This window comes from Salvia splendens, chromosome 10 (genome assembly GCF_004379255.2).
Source record: "Salvia splendens isolate huo1 chromosome 10, SspV2, whole genome shotgun sequence".
Taxonomy (NCBI): domain Eukaryota; kingdom Viridiplantae; phylum Streptophyta; class Magnoliopsida; order Lamiales; family Lamiaceae; genus Salvia; species Salvia splendens.
The window spans coordinates 17,784,532-17,801,875 of NC_056041.1; the positions used below are offsets into that span (position 1 = coordinate 17,784,532).

Sequence of the window (17,344 nt, forward strand, 5' to 3'; positions counted from 1 at the left end):
AAAATTTGAAGTGTCTTATGAGTTGTATTACATTTTAGCCTTTTTGGGCATTGGATGAATTTATGGTGAATTTTTCAAATAAACTACGCAGTGCTGTCAGAAATTTTATGTTTCGACCAGAGAGTTTATTATGTGATAGGACTGACTAAATGACGTGATTTAAGTGTGAAAATTTTCATGGATGAACTTGAATGTGTCCTCTGTATTGTGACCAAAATTTAGCTTCTTTTGAAGTCGGGGTGAATTTATAGTGATTTTTACAAACGGTCGCGCAGTTCTGCCAGTTTTCTGCCTTTTTAAAATGACACCTAGTTTCAAGTTTAAAAGTATTATATGATGCACGTATGTCCAAGGAACGTGTTTAAAATGTTGAAATCACTTGTGATAAGTTGGAATGTGTTACGTGTGTCTTACACCTTTGTGACGTATGTTGGGTTGGGGAATTTGAGAGAAACGATAGGACATGCATAGTAAAATGTTGTTGTGGAAGGCTGACTTGTGTTATCGTTGACAAGGGTGTTGTGTACTCGTGAACTCGAGGATCGAGAGTTGCTATAAGTTGGGTTGTGAATTTGCTAAGCGATCGAGGTGGGCTTTCTTTTCAAACCTCTTTACTTTTCCGAAAATTATTATGTGGCGATATAAGGGTGGTTTAACTGTTATGTCATGCCATATTGTTTTTATTATGAGATTGTGTGCCTGATGCCTAGTTCGTATGAGTTCACTCCGTTAGGCTATATGACTGTGTTGTGAAACGAATTCGGGTCTGAGTAGGGCCGTAACCCTATCAGGCTGTGTACACTGGTGGGATCGTGAGCCGTCCTTGCAAGTCGGCCGTGTCTCGTGGGCGAATAGTGTGACCACACTTTCGTCGCACTGTGATGTGATTGATGGATTGATGTGAAAAGTGGGGAGATAAATTGTCTGGCCAGACTTGAATTTTTATGTTTCTCGTGATATTTCTTACTATATAAAACTCGAGATCACTGGTATGGATGACATAACTTATTAAAATGTTTTCGGCATGAGCCCATTGAGTACAACAAGTACTCAGCCCAGCATATTATTTTTCCTTATGTGCAGGTTGAGCGGGATGTTGCGGTGGATGTTGAGCTGGCTTAAGTACTTAGGATGTGTTGTGTCGTCATACATAGGCGTCGTCCTTGACTCTCCTTGAACCTTATTTTTCCGCTGCTATAATTTGAACTATGTCTCAAGACATTAATCTTTTCTTTGTGTTTTTGTGTTTGAACATGCATGGTGGGTGGTAAGTTTTAAACAAATATTTACGTTGCCTTTTTAAAATGGTATTTTCCGAGATTTAAGTTAAATGTTGTTTTGCTTTAGTATTAATAGTTGTTTTACTTAAGTCAAATTCTTTCCGTTGTCTTTTTTTTTTACAAGTATTTTTGCCTTAAGGTCTTCTCAAAAAAAATTTTATAACCGTAAACCTCCTTAAACTAAGTTGTTTTTCTTTCTTTAAGTTAATTAAGTTGTTCCTTTAAATTGTTATCCATGCATGTCGGTCACGATCATCGCGTCTGTGGTACCCCTTGTATGGGCGTCGTGACATAGTGGTATCAGAGCTTTGTTCTTTCGCTCATGGTCCGAAGTCCTTCTTTTACTTTGAGTCTAAGTTATTGAACCCTTATTGACTTGAAGTGTCATGAAGGCTCAACATCCACAGCATCACGCTCAACCAATGAAAGTGAGGTATGTTTTATTTGTTGAAGGCATGTGAGATAGATGCATGAAATGGATGACGATAGGATATGACGTTTGACAAGTTTATGCATGTGAATGAATGATATGCATAAGGATGACATTGTAATGGAATGTGTTCACTGAGTACAAAAAATACTAGTGAACACATTTGCCGAAAATTACACATATACGTTTTAGAAAATATTGTCAAGCCATCATCACAGTAACACATCGGGGGTTTTATTGAAAAGACCCGAGCTTACTAAAATTTCACATTTGGGCCCCTTTTTCCTGTACTTAGCCATATCTGATCACATTGTGCCGTCGAGATGGTGTTCTCGCACGGTCACATTCTCTGCCCAACATGTCAGAGGTTTCCATGTGTCGGGAAGGTGGCCACCTTCCACGGTCACCTTCTCTGCCATTCACGGTCAGAGGTTCCAAGTAGGGACACCACCCTACCAGGACTCAAAATCGAATCGATTCACATATATCATCATTCATATTTCGCTTGGCCTTAGCCAACAGATAGGCATCATACACAAAACATTTATGGCAAGACAATATCTTAAAAATCACGAACATGTGTTCGAGTTTTCATGTAATATGATTTGTATTTTAATATAAGAAAGCTCACCTTGATCGCTTACTTTCCTCAACTTGAATCTTTCGTTCCGACTTTACTTGCGAACGTACCCTTTTTAAAATATCACAATAGAAAAAATACCAATTTAGTTATAAACTAATCTAATTAATAAGAAAGAAATTTTAAACTAATCTATTATTATTATTATTATTATTATTATTATTATTATTATTAAGAAATTTCCAAAGCTGTCACTATTTATTTTAGCTTACTTAACCATTTTATTTTAAGCCCAAAATAATAAAAAAAATTCGAAATGGGCCTTACAAAATACTATGTATTGAAGCCTCCAATGAATTTGAAGGAATTGGGCTCGAATTATTATAATTTCTAATTCCCTCCTCTTCTTAGCCCAATAAACAGCCCAATTCCTAAAACTCTAGCCCAAAGGAAAAAAAAACTAACCCTACATAACTAAGCCATCATCTTCTCCCTTATTTCACAAAATGCACAGCCTCCTTCTCTCCCCTCTCTCTCGTCGCCGATCCGCCGCCCTGCCAGCGCTGCCGCTACGGCGGCGTCCCTCTCCTCCCTCTCGTCTCTCTCCCTCTCCTATCCCTCTCTCTCTTCTCTTCTCTCTTCAACCGTCGCGCCGCTATCGTCACCATCTTTCTCCCGCTCCGCCGCCACCGCCGCTATGCATGCACAGCCGGCGGCTTTGTCGCCCTCCTCCCGGAAGTCCGCAGGTCTGCACGCTCCGTCCCTCTCTCGGCCGGTCTCTCTCTCTCAGTTCGTCGCAACCGACGCTGCGGAGAATGAATCGAGCAATCAACCACGACAATCTATCGTAGCTCGGATTTAATCGCATAAAACGTTACTTATATAGAAAATCGAGCAATAATATCGATTCTAATAGTATCGGCTTAGCGGGTCGTTACAATGATTGATAATCAATTAATAGGTGATTGATACACAATTACATTGTCTAGAAATAGATTATTCCCTACCATACATGAATGTAATATGACCTATATTAAGGCACACCTATTGATGAATCAATACATAGAAACATATTACAATCTTTCAATATTTCAATACATACATAGTTGATGATGCATCATTATTGCTCCATTACGTAAAAGAATTTCACCCATTGAGAATTAGGTGATTGGCAATGCCAAAATTATAAGACAGCAACAATTACTAAAAATTTATCTCATAACTCCACTTCCCCTCACGTCGATTCCAATTTCAACACATCCACCTACAAATCTGCACAATAAAAAAAGGGCGTACACAATATCAGAGCCCAAAATCCAATGAGTAAAAAACTTAATGAACGGTGGATTCTATTTATGTTAATTTTAAAATAAAATGTGAATAAAATGAGTTAGTGGAACAAGAGTTTAGTTGTAAAAATAGTAAAAAGTAAAATGAGATAATTATTGGCGGACTGATAAAGGAAAAATGTGACACTCAACGGATAACAGACCTAAATTTAGAAGAAACAATTGAAGCCGGGCGGAGGCGTCTTGCCGCAGTGGATGAGGAAGTGCAGAGCGAGAGGCATATAAAGATTAGGTTCATAGCCTTAATCCTAAGCGTAGTGCAGAGACCACACTGCGGCCCTCGATCTCAATGAGCCCGGCTATCATGGGGCAGCACTTGTGTATGGCCGGGTCGCCCACCCCTATGTGGACCATTCCCCCTAAAAGGTCTATGCATGCCCCCATCTTCAATATGTCGATGGGGCATCTGTCCATTGGCGGGGGTGGGCTCGGGACTGGGCAGGGAAAGGGCGGTGGGGGTGGGCCTTGTTTCCGGCCAGGGGAATGGGGGTGGGCTTATGGGGGTTGGTGGTGGACATGTGGCCGTGGGGGGCGGGCTTATGGGGGTTGCGGGTGGGCATCCAGTTTTGTCTGCGCACACGGTCCCCTCCACTGGATTTGTCACGGGCACATTGGGTTGTGCGGTGGGGGGGTTGGAGTTCATGGGTGAGGGTGGTGGAGGTGACGGAGACGGAGACGGAGATGAGGAAGAGGAGGAGAAGGAGAGTAGTGATCATGGAGGAAGTCATAGACGATTGGAAGGAATACAAAGAAATGAAATAAGAAATGGAGGTTTATAAGAGTGCATGTGTTTCTTGGTCTAAGCTTTGAGATGCAAGTGTCTAGGGTATAAGAACTAGTCTAGATCATGAATGGGTCATCAATAATAGATCTCACCACTTTTAAGTTGAAATCTAACTTATGTTTTATCCTCACCATAAAAAAATTATTATATCTGGGGGATCCAAACCCGAATATGGAGGGGGCAAAATCAAATATTTTAAAAATTAATACTATTATTAAATAATATAATAATTAAAATAAAAAATAGATAAAGTAGTAGACATGCCGACCCTATAAATATTTCACATGTTTATTTTGATATACAAATAATAAGATGCAATAAAGATCACATAAAATAAATATTTTATAGTAATAATAAAATGTATCAAATATTTTTTATAAATTATTTAACTAAAAATTATAGATGTAAACTAATAAAAATATAGATTAATAATGTATTTTAATGGTTTGATTTGGTAATAAGTAGGAGTAATATGAATTGATAAAATAAAGAAAGAAAGGTTGAGAAGAGGAAAAATACACTCAAAGAGGGTTGATCTTTGGACATTTTAGTTAACAAGCAACAACTCAATTACTAGGCTACTAACTTGAGTATTTTTTTTATTGAAAAGCCATTTTTTATTTTTTATTTTCAAACTAGTACACCCTCAAATGGCTAGAGGAAAAATTAATAGGATAATTCATGATAAAATAGTTCCCCCTTTTTTATATTACTCCTAGTACTTTAAACTCCGTTTACATTACAAAGAAAAACGAAAGAGTTATTAATACTATTTAATTTTCTCTCTTTAAATATTATGAGAAGCTAGACCAGTCAATTATGAAATGTAACTGCATAGACAAAGGTAGGCTACAGAAATTAGGTTTAGGGAAATGGTTTCTTGTTCCATTATGATCTCTTTAGGAGATTACATTACATGCCTTATATAGGAATCAAGAGTCCCTGTTTAATTTGGTTCTACAATTACGACATGGGAAAAGAACCAGACAATGAAGAAACTTATAACACGCTCAACCCCATTACATTCAAACAAAAATAAACAACAAAAGACTCAACGAACAAACTCAGTCAGAATCGCAGAAGCAACTCACTAGACGGATACTTCTTTTTAATTAATGCTCCATTATAGTAGTAGTTCTTAAATCAAAATGAACTTACTCCCATGGTACATCTCTTGCTTGGTGCCATTCACCCTCCTTGTTTTGATACATGAGTTTGTACTGTTGGAAATTATTTATCATAATATATTCAAGAATACATAATTGAATATGAATGAAGCAAAATCTTTGAACATCATGTATTTCACGTATTCACTATAAACATAATGGATCAGAAACTTACCTTTATGATCCATAGCGGAAGCGATTGGGGGAGACGGAGAGAACTTCCTCGGACTTTGGTGTAGTGGCGCAACTCTAAGGATTTGTTTCTCTCTCTTTCCCTCGTTTATGTGTTCTCTGTAATGTGTGTGATTTGATGGGATCACCACACTTGTATTTATAGACAGAGAGAGGACAAAACCCTAATTATCAAAAATTATAGCCCTTTCCATCAAAGTGGCTATATAATAAGATGGACGATTCTTTTACATTAATATACTTACTAATTTGATCCAAATCATATGAAATATATAGTCAAATCGGTAATGACTAATAATATGAATCAATCTTTGTGGTCACACCCATATATATATTCTCATTTGATTGCCTACATAATGCTAATCAAATAGTTATATATATACACGTATATTTTCCTTATTAATAGAAATCAAATATTTTATTTATGGTGATCGACTACTAATTGAATTTGCCAATTAAATGACCAACTAATCACATACTAAGAAACGTCCCATTCAAATATATATTAATAGCAAATTGATAGCTAATTAGGGAAAAATGTGTCTTGTACCAAATTTATGTATTGTATTAAAAATCCAATTCTATTTAGGATTCTATCACATGTCACATATGTGAGACATAAAACTTACATTCTCCCACTTGGTGAACATGTGGGACACAAAGTTTTCGATTCTCCCACTTGTCACACTTGACAGAGCCACAGTAAAATAGACATAATAAACATAAGGCGCGCATAATATTGGACTTTATAAATACTTTCATCATTGGCAAACATAAGTATTATATTAGACAGACTACTAATGCGGGTCATGGCGGGCGTATATCATTCAATCGACATAGTTCCTTCCATGTACCACATCACCAATAACCGCACTAATATAATCTATAAGTGACACAACGTCCATAATTGTCTTATTTCAAGACCTCCTGCAGTAATACTGAAAACGTATATATGCATATCAATAATAAGTTTATGCAAGAAAAATAGAAACAACTTTATTGAATTCAAAATATCCATAACTTAAGTGTCTGAACCAACATGGAAACATAATGATTAGACGTTTTCATACCCAAGACCCATTCTGTTAACTTATTCCATAAATGTCTTAGGCGGTAACGCCTTAGTCAATGGATCAGCTACTATAAGATGTGTGCTTATATATTTCATAGATATTCTTTGTTCCCAAACTTCATCTTTCATGAAGAGAAACTTTAATTCCATGTGTTTAGCTCCTTTGAATACTTGTCATTCTTACAGAAAGATACGATTGCACTATTATCACAATACAATTTCAAGGACATGGATATTAGGAGACAATACCAAGGCCTGAAATAAAATTTTGCAATCATTAATGCTTCAAAGCAAGCCATAAATTCAGCTTTAATGGTGAATGTTGAATTAGAACTTTGCTTTACACTTTTCCATGATATAGCTCCTCCAGCCATAATAAGAATGTAATCAAAAGTCGATTTTCTAAAGTCAACACATCAATCATAATCTGAATCAGAATATCTAATCACTTCTAATTGATCAGAGTTCCTAAATGTGAGCATATAATCTTTTGTCCCCTTTCAGTATCTCATTTCATCTTTGCAGCTCTCCAGTGTTCAATGTCAGGGTTACTTTGGTAACGACCTAGCATTTCAAGTGCAAAGCTAATGTCTGGTAGTACAGACTTGAGCATACATCAAACTTCCCACGATAGATGCATAAAAAATATTTTTCATCTCGTTACGTTCTAATTCAGTATTTGGACATTGATTCAAACTGAATTTGTCACCTTTATGAATTGGAACAACACTTGGAGAACATGCACTCATCCTATATCTCTCTAAATTCGATCTATATAGTTTTTTCTGAGACAATCCAAAAGTCCACGTGATTGGTCACGAGATATTTCTATCCCTATGACGTAGGATGTCTCACACATATCTTTTATGTTGGAATTTTTAGAGAAATAATTTTAGTGTCATGTAGTAATCCAATGTCACTACTAGCAAGCAATATATCATCAACATAGAGAATCAAAAATATGAACTTGCTCCCACTAACCTTGAGGTATATGCACCGATCAACGGTGTTTTCTGTAAAACCAAAAGCAGTAATAGTGTCATGGAATTTAAAATACCATTGTCGAGAATCTTGTTTCAGTCCATAAATTGATGTCTTAAGTTTGCAGACTAAATTTTCATTCCATTTCTTAATGAAGTCTTCAAGTCGTTTCATGTAGACTTCTTCTTCCAAATCACCATTCAGAAAAACAGTTTTCACATCCATTTGATGTAGTTCCAAGTCAAAATGGGCTACAAGTGCCAAAATAATTCTAAGTGAGTCCTTCTTTGATACAGGAGAGAATGTCTCTTTATAATCAACACCATCTTTCTGAGTGTAACCTTTGGCAACAAGTCTGGCTTTAAATCGTTCGATTAAACCGTTCATGTTGAATTTGGTCTTGAAGACCCATTTACACCCAATGCACTTGTGTCCATCAGGCAATGCAACAAGGTCCCAGACTTCATTAAAATCCATAGATTTCAACTCTTCTATCATGGCATCAACCCATTCATTAGAATTATGACTTTTAATGGTGAATATGAAACTGGATCGTTGCGTATTCCTATATCACATTCAGATTCTTAGAGGTAAACCAAATAGTCATCAGAAATGGTCGATCTTCGTTCTCGTTGAGAACGCCTTAGTGACACTTCTTGTAACGCCCGTACTTTTTATAGTGCTTGGCGTGCATAAATCGAGGAACGCTCGAGGAATTTATATTTGGAACAACACCAAATATAAGTGGTTGTGTTGGACGATTTTAATCGTTGTGAAGATAAGATAACGAATTAATTAAAGTTTCTGCGAATTTTAATTATTGAAAGAAATGCGAGAATGTAAAGTATATATATATATATATATATATATATATATATATAGGATTGTATTCAAATCCTTTGCACCTATTAAATCCAATCACCTTCTCAATCTCGTCCATCCATTTTCATAATCATATGGACGAAAATAAAGCCTCATCAATTTAATTTTAATCATTAAAAATTTCGAAAAGGGCAGTTTCGGGAGCTTCAAATTTGTATCGGTTAATTTAATTCCTAAATTCTCTCCTTCTAGTTTGGTAAATATATAATCTGATTTATTTTCCTTAATTAAGTTTTTTCTCTCTTCCTATTTTACGGTAAATGTATTGAGAAGACATTCTTCTGCATTTTTTCGAGACAATCATGAAGCTCTTTTTTTGATAAGTTAGTTTAGTATTCCTTCATTAATTTCGAGACAATCATGAAGTTCTAGTCCAATTAAATTGTATAGGTATCTAAATTTTTGCACCAATTCTTATATAGAGTTCGTGTATTGATTGTTCATTGAGATGTAAGTATTATTTTATGTATTAACAGTTTTTCTATAGATTACACGCTACTATCTTTCTTCTCTCCCTCATCGTTTGTTTTCTCCATTGAAGACATTATCAAGAAATTGTTGTCGACTTTTTTCAATTGCAGACGTCAGTTTTTTTTTAATTGATAAATTTAGGTAGAAAGTTATTATATTAGTCGTGTAATTGACATCTATGATTTTGTGTATTTGTTTTTAATTGATAAATTTGGGTAGAAAGTTATATCACCAACACATGAATTAAATTTTATTTTTTAATGCGTTTAAGATTTGGTACAGTAAATAATGTACCAAAAGTGTCTAATAATGTGCACGGGTCAGTGAATAATGTACATATTGAAGAGAATAATGTTGAAAGGAAATTGAATTCATGCCCTTTGGGTTTAGCAATCCATGGGGCTAGGTTGTAGTACCCACTCACAAACGGAACCATCACAAAGGGCAAAGAGTTTGAATCATTTCCCTTGGGTTTAGCAACCCATGGGGCTAGGTTATAGCACCAACACATGAATTAAATTTCATTTTTAATGCGTTTAAGATTTGGTACAGTAAATAATGTACCAAAAGTGTCTAATAATGTGCACGGGTCAGTGAATAATGTACATATTGAAGAAAATAATGTTGAAAGGAAATTGAATTCATGGCCTTTGGGTTTAGCAATCCATGGGGCTAGGTTGTAGTACCCACTCACAAACGGAATCATCACAAAGGGCAAAGAGTTTGAATCATTTCCCTTGGGTTTAGCAACCCATGGGGCTAGGTTATAGCACCAACACATGAATTAAATTTCATTTTTTTAATGCGTTTAAGATTTGGTACAGTAAATAATGTACCAAAAGTGTCTAATAATGTGCACGGATCAGTGAATAATATACATACTGAAGAGAATAATGTTGAAAGGAAATTGAATTCATTGCCCTTTGGGTTTAGCAATCCATGCGGCTAGGTTGCAGTACCCACTCATAAACGGAACCATCACAAAGGGCAGAGAGTTTGAATCATTCCCCTTGGGTTTAGTAACCCATGGGGATAGGTTATAGCACCACCACATGAATTAAATTTCATTTTTTAATGCGTTTCAGATTTGATACAGTAAATAATGTACCAATAGTATCTAATAATGTGCACAGATCAGTGAATAATGTACATATTGAATAGAATAATGTTGAAAGGAAATTGAATTCAAACCATCCCAAGTGCTTTACATCGTCATAAATCTAGAAAAAATACCCTACAAATCTATTTCAAATCAGTTGGACACATCTTGAAGTACAATGTTATTGTCGTTCTTGTTTCAACTAGCTGCTGCAAAATCCTCCCTCCGGCCTTTGTTCGACGACAGTACAAATAGTCCTCCCTCCGGCCTTTGTTCTTCTTGTCTTCACAGTCATTTTGGGCAGAGCTGGTTGAAGCTTCCGTAATTCGTTCGCGGAATTTCTGGGCTATTCCAACCGGCAGTAGATCATCCACTGCATCTTCTATGTTGCTCCTCAACTGCTTTGCCCTGTCGAGCAGCACCAACTTGCATCATAAATCGTGCAATACATAGAATAACAAACATAGGTATATAGTAGAAACAAAACTGCCAAACGAACATTAATTCATGCGTAAAATAAAATAATGCTTCAACATGTACACATACTGCACCGACTATATAGTGTAATTTACAAACACATATTCGAGTTAATGTTTGACAATTTAAAACAGGATCCACCATAATGCAATCACATTTTCAAATAATGCAATCACATCATCAAATAATGCAATCACATAGTGGAATAATGCAATCATAACACAAGCATGCTGCAGCATACAAGATATATATACATGTAACCACTTAACCATCCAAATAATGCAATCACAGAATCAAATAATGAAGCTATTATACCAAGTAATGAACAAACAGATTTACAACAGGATCCAACATAATGCAATCACATTTTCAAATAATGCTATCACATCAGCAAATAATGCAATCACATAGTGGAATAATGCAATCATAACACAAGCATGCTGCAGCATACATGATATATATATACATGTAACCACTTAACCATCCAAATAATGCAATCACATAATCAATTAATGAAGATATTATACCAAGTAATGAACAAACAGATTGACAATCTACTCTTTCCCAATCTAAAACCACACCTACAACATCCAAATTCTACCCATACAGGTAATTCAGGTATATAGGAAAATAATGCATATGTTATCTGACAATTTCAAACAGAAATGACCATAATGCATGCGCATATTAAAATAATGTAGTCACATTTGGACAATAATGAAGAGAATTTGACGAGTAATGGACTATATGATTACATGAAGGAAGATAACAAATAAAGCATTGACATATAATAAAATGCTATGTTTATATGAATAAATGAATAGACAAATATCATATTTGTTATCTGCCAATTTACATCAGAAATGACCATAATGCATTCACATATTAAAATAATGTAGGCACAGTTTAAAAATAATGAAGAGATCCTGTCTTGCAATGAACAAACACATTTTCAATTTACTTAATCACAATCTAAAACCAAAGCAACAACATTAACAATGTACTCATATAGGAAACATAATGCATTGACATACCAAAATAATGCATAGACCATGTGATTAAATGAATATAAACAAAGTGCATTCGTTATCTGCCAATTGAAATCGCATATGCGCAAACTGCATTCACATATTAAAATAATGTAATCACTTTGACAAATAATGCAGATTTAATATCAAGTAATGTTTGAACAAGCCAACATTGACTGATTTTATGCACATAAATTCAAAAACAACACGAATAATGGATACAGTAGACAAATTAATTCACAAAAATTATTAAAATACTGTGCAAATTACGGTAAAGCATGTGGGATTACAATCCAAACATACAAAGCAATTACAGTTGAACGCGAAACACAAAAGCTCAACATCTTGCTGGGATGGCTGCGAATTGGTGGGCCGTCCTCTTTTTGCATTTTAAGATCTGCGCAGGAATTCAACCAAACAACAGGGAGTTAGATTGTAGTACCAAATCCGGTCGATTGGTGGTAATCGGGTTAATTGTGGTGTGGGTGTTGTGTTCCTATCGATTATTGGAGAAAGCGTTATTCAAACTCGAAAAGTGAAGCAGTTCAATAACATTCGAAAAAAACCCTACCTCTGCTTAGAACGCGGTGGAGTAATGTTCGGAACCGACGACAAGCATGGAATTCGACTGAAAAACGGTTTAATCACCGATAACAATGTCCGCGGCGGCTAGGGATTTGCAAGTCGGATGGAATTTGAGAAGGATAGTGGAGAGATAAGGGGTGTAAATACGGTTTGTGAAGAATGAGGCGGTCGATGGAAATCATTGGGTGTATCCCGCTAAATTCGCGCCTCCTCGTTTTCTCCAGATTTGATACTATAAAATTACTAATTCACCCTCATAATGCACGAAATAGTCGAAATAATGAACTACGGGGTGCTTAATTACTAATCAAATCCGGGTCGTTCATCTCGTAGATCCAATGATCCAAATCGAATTGGAACTTAAATCTAATGATAGAAAAGGACATTAACATGACCCTATATATATATATATATATATATATATATATATATATATATAGGATTCTCAAATTAAAATGGGAGTCCAAATGTTTATATAAAATGGACTTGGGCCATAGCAATCAACAAGCCTAACAATTAAATAATTATACAAATTGGGTTTTGCAACTAAATAAGCCCAAAATCAATTAAATCAAATGGGAGCCCAATTCCTTTCCAAATGGGAGCAAGCCCAATAACCTTTCTCCTCCTTCTTCTCTTCATGGTCGACGGTTTCATCCAAGTGGAGACCCTCCATTTCCACCTTCTTCACCTTCCATCTCTTTCAATTAACTCTACAAAAATCAAGAGTCACCCAAGATTAAAACTTATTTATCTTCCACTACTCTTCTACTTCAACACTTCAAGAAAGAAAAAAAAGGATTTTGAGAGAGAGATAACCGAGAGAGAGCCGAGAGAAGGGGAGGAAGAAAAAGTGGCTTCCATTTTGTTCCAACACCCAAGTTTACGTCGGAAGGTATAATTTCTTCCCTTTTTTTCTGAATCATGAACTTTAGCTTTTGTTCATAACATTTGCATCGCATAAACCAAACAAGGAATTCAACAATTAAAACTAATTAAAACTAATCGAACATCGCCGTAGTTAATCGAATGCGAAAAGAACATAATTTGAGTACGAGAACTTAGCTTTCGGGACGTTTCGGGGTTGTTCGGAGTTGTTCGGGGCTGCGAGGTGTCGATTCGGGGCGGCGGCGACAGCAGGGGGTGGCTGCTCCGGCAGCTGGACCTCTCTGCGACAGCAGCGGTTCTGTCCGGCGACTCTAGTGAGCGACGGCCACCAACAGCAGTGCCTCCCGGCGAACAGCAGGGATGGCGACTCCGGCGAGCAGCAGCGGCGGCCGACAACCGCACGGGAGCAGCAGCGACACGGCTGGACCTCCTCACTTCGACGGCGTGTGACGTCGTGAAGAAGGAGAACGCGACGGAGAGGCGACGAGATTTGAGAGGGAGCTTCTGTTTTCTTTCGTCGACTGCATTTTCATCGAGAGTTAGAGAAGAAGAGGAAGAAAAGAGAAAGAATGAAAGGAGGAAGAGAGAGAGAGAGAGAGAGAGAGAGAGACATGGGGTATGGTGGGAAAGGAAAGAAGTTTGGGCCACTTTTGTTTTAAAAAAAAGATTTGGGCCTTATAACTTAATTGGAGTTAGTTTCAAAGTTGGGCCCTCTTTTATTTTATTCTATGGGGCTTATTATATTAAGTGGAAGTATAAAGGTGAGGGCCCAATTAATTAAATCCCTGGGCAGATAAATTATTTATGACGAATTATTTAATTAATTCTAAAATATTTTGAGGCATGAATTATTATATCTCAAGTCCGAAATAAAATAATTTCGAAGAGAAATAGTTGCGATAATTTAATTATGCGCTTAAATAAATTTTAAGAAATTTATTTTCGACGTCGTGGAAAATACGAGGAGCCAACGGAGGAAAGAACGAGCGTAAGCGGCCGGCCGGCGTCGCAAGCAACGCCTTGGGCGGCCGCCGAATAATAAAAAATGCACGAAAACCGAGAAAACGAATTAAATGATTTTAATTAGAGTGCATGCATTCTAAAATGTCTTTGTTACCGAGATTGATGAGTACTTTATGTATTTTCCGAAAAGGTGGTTCGCACGCCCGCTAAAGTCGGAACGAGAAGCTACTTAAGGAAAACTCTAAGCTATTGAGGTGGGCTTTATTATTTAAACTCTTTTATTTGAAATGATATTTATATGGTGAGATAAGAGTGGTTTAAATGTTATGTCATGCCGTATTTTATGTTTTGGAATTGCCTATCTGATTGTCTACTAGGATAATGTCCTACTAGACTTTGATGGTTAACGAATCCGGGTCTGACTAGGGAGTGAGTCCCTACTCAGGCTAGTGCACTGATGGGGATCGTGAGCCGTCCTTTGTGGTCGGCCGGTCCAGCGATCGAGTTTGTGGCCACATTCTCATTTCACATGATGGTTCAGATATGGTACATGATGGAGGATGAAGATGATGTTTGCCTGCGCAGGCACTATTTTATTTAAGGAATGATTTAGTGTTTCTCGGCCTTTTAAAGTAAAACCCGAGTTTCACTCAATGATGGCTTGACATATCTATATCGATAAAATGTATTTCGGGCATGAGTTCACTGAGTGCATCAAGTACTCAGCCCCTGCATATGTTTTCCCTATGTGCAGGTTGAGCGTGGATGGGGGACGGAAGATGTTGAGCATTGGACAGAGACAGTATTCAATAAATGATCCGGTTGCTATTGTGTCTTCATACATAGTAGTAGCTAACTCTCAAATGCTTCCGCTATGCCAAGTTGTAAAACTCCTATGTTTTCTGTAATCTGTTGGACTATTTTTTTTTCCTACGAACTATGTTGCTTCGTGATCTCAGACTATAATTTGATAATAAAGTTTTGTCTTTTGATCTACATGTCGTACCCCCTTGATTGATTCCCCTTTCTTCCCCGCTTCTTAATTCCCTCATTAGTCGCGACCCACCGTACTTTCTATCCTTAGGAAGTGCGGTCGTGACACTTCTGGAGGTAGCTCTACCACATCTGTTTCAATGACTTCGGCATAATCATTAAGTGGTTGGTCATTCAAGTGTTCATTATTGTTAGGTTGTTCAACAATATTTGGCACACTTGATTCTTGAGGAATTAAGGGAAGAGGGAATTCTACCCTTATTTCACTAAGGACCGCATTACAAGTGTTAGTACTCCCACTGATCTCACCATTCTCAAAGAATCTTGCATTTCCAGTTTCAACAATTCTCATGCTATGATCAGGACAATAAAACCTATACCCTTTGGATTTTTCTGGGTAACCAATAAAGTAACCACTAACTGTTCTAAAATCCAATTTCTTTTCTTGCGGGGAGTATACTCTAGCTTCAACTGGACAACCCCAAACATGAAGGTGCTGTAAACTGGGTTTCCTACCTATCCAAAGTTCAATATATACACTGCAGTTCTTAGAGTATACATGTTGGAAATTATTTATCATAATATATTCAAGAATACATAATTGAATATGAATAAAGTAAGATCTTTGAACATCATGTATTTCACGTATTAACCATAAACATAATGGATCAGAAACTTACCTTTATGATCCATAGCGGAAGCGATTGGGGGAGACGGAGAGAACTTCCTCGGACTTTGGTGTAGTGGCGCAACTCCAAGGATTTGTTTCTCTCTCTTTCCCTCGTTTATGTGTTCTCTGTAACGTGTGTGATTTGATGGGATCACCACACTTGTATTTATAGACAGAGAGAGGACAAAACCCTAATTATAAAAAATTATAGCCCTTTCCATCAAAGTGGCTATATAATAAGATGGACGATTCTTTTACATTAATATACTTACTAATTTGATCCAAATCATATGAAATATATAGTCAAATCGGTAATGACTAATAATATGAATCAATCTTTGTGGTCACACCCATATATATATTCTCATTTGATTGCCTACATAATGCTAATCAAATAGTTATATATATACACGTATATTTTCTTTATTAATAGAAATCAAATATTCTATTTATGGTGATCGACTACTAATTGATTTTGCCAATTAAATGACTAACTAATCACATACTAAGAAACGTCCCATTCAAATATATATTAATATCTAATTGATAGCTAATTAGGGAAAAATGTGTCTTGTACCAAATTTGTGTATTATATTAAAAATCCAATTCTATTTAGGATTCTATCACATGTCACATATGTGAGACATAAAAGTTACATGTACGTCACATTTTCTTCACCTGCAACAACAATTTTAATGAACACCCACAACAATCCTCTTTTAATTTACTTTGCATACATTTTAATTTGTTTCGACAAACACAATTTTCTTTTGATTTAACTATATATCCTCTTGAATCAAAGCTAATGTGATAAGATACTATGTGATAATTAGGTGAATTAAATAAGTGCTAATTCGTAATTGATAGTATTTTTCAAGTAGCCATGCATGCATCATGCATGTTTGATTCAATATCAACAGTAAAATTAAAAAAGAAGAATTTAGTAGGAAAAATTGTTACATTTTCCAAATTAGGCAATGAGTTTGTTAGCAAGCGTGCTATGGGAGCGATAGAAGCTTAAATCAATCTTCCTTGTGATCCCAACTCCTTCCATTTTCACTTTGACGTACAACGAATTCGCCGCCCTCCCGCGGCCAATGTTTACATAATTAGCGGCCCATACACGGCGGCGCAGCTTCCTCCACGACCTCACCGGCGGCCAACCATCCACATATCCGTCCTTAGTAGTCCAAACACCAAAAATAAATATAAATAAAAAGAAAATGGAGAAATCAATGAAAAATAGACATATATACATACCGGTTGTACAAGGGCTCTTGCAATTGCAGTGACAAGTCGTCTCACTCTCACCACTTCGGTTTGAAAGTGAGAGTTCCATTGTGAATATAAATCAAGTGCATGTGTGTATATATAGATAGGGCAGTGTAAAATATAGCAGTGGAGGCATTTCTTCCGGCATAGAGATTAAGAAAAAGTGTGTAATAAATTAAAAT

General features: G+C 36.4%; 1 protein-coding gene across 1 annotated transcript; it reads left to right on the plus strand.

The window, feature by feature from the left end:
• The first annotated feature begins 4,013 nt into the window (after positions 1 to 4,013).
• On the plus strand, positions 4,014 to 4,418 carry LOC121752708 (glycine-rich protein 23-like). Its single transcript, XM_042147809.1, has one exon. The coding sequence runs from the start codon at positions 4,014 to 4,016 to the stop codon at positions 4,416 to 4,418; it is 405 nt and encodes a 134-aa protein (XP_042003743.1).
• The last annotated feature ends 12,926 nt before the right edge of the window (positions 4,419 to 17,344 follow it).

Bases quoted from the DNA above. Each gene is read 5' to 3' on its own strand.
- LOC121752708 (XM_042147809.1), top strand. From the start codon at position 4,014: ATGCCCCCATCTTCAATATGTCGATGGGGCATCTGTCCATTGGCGGGG.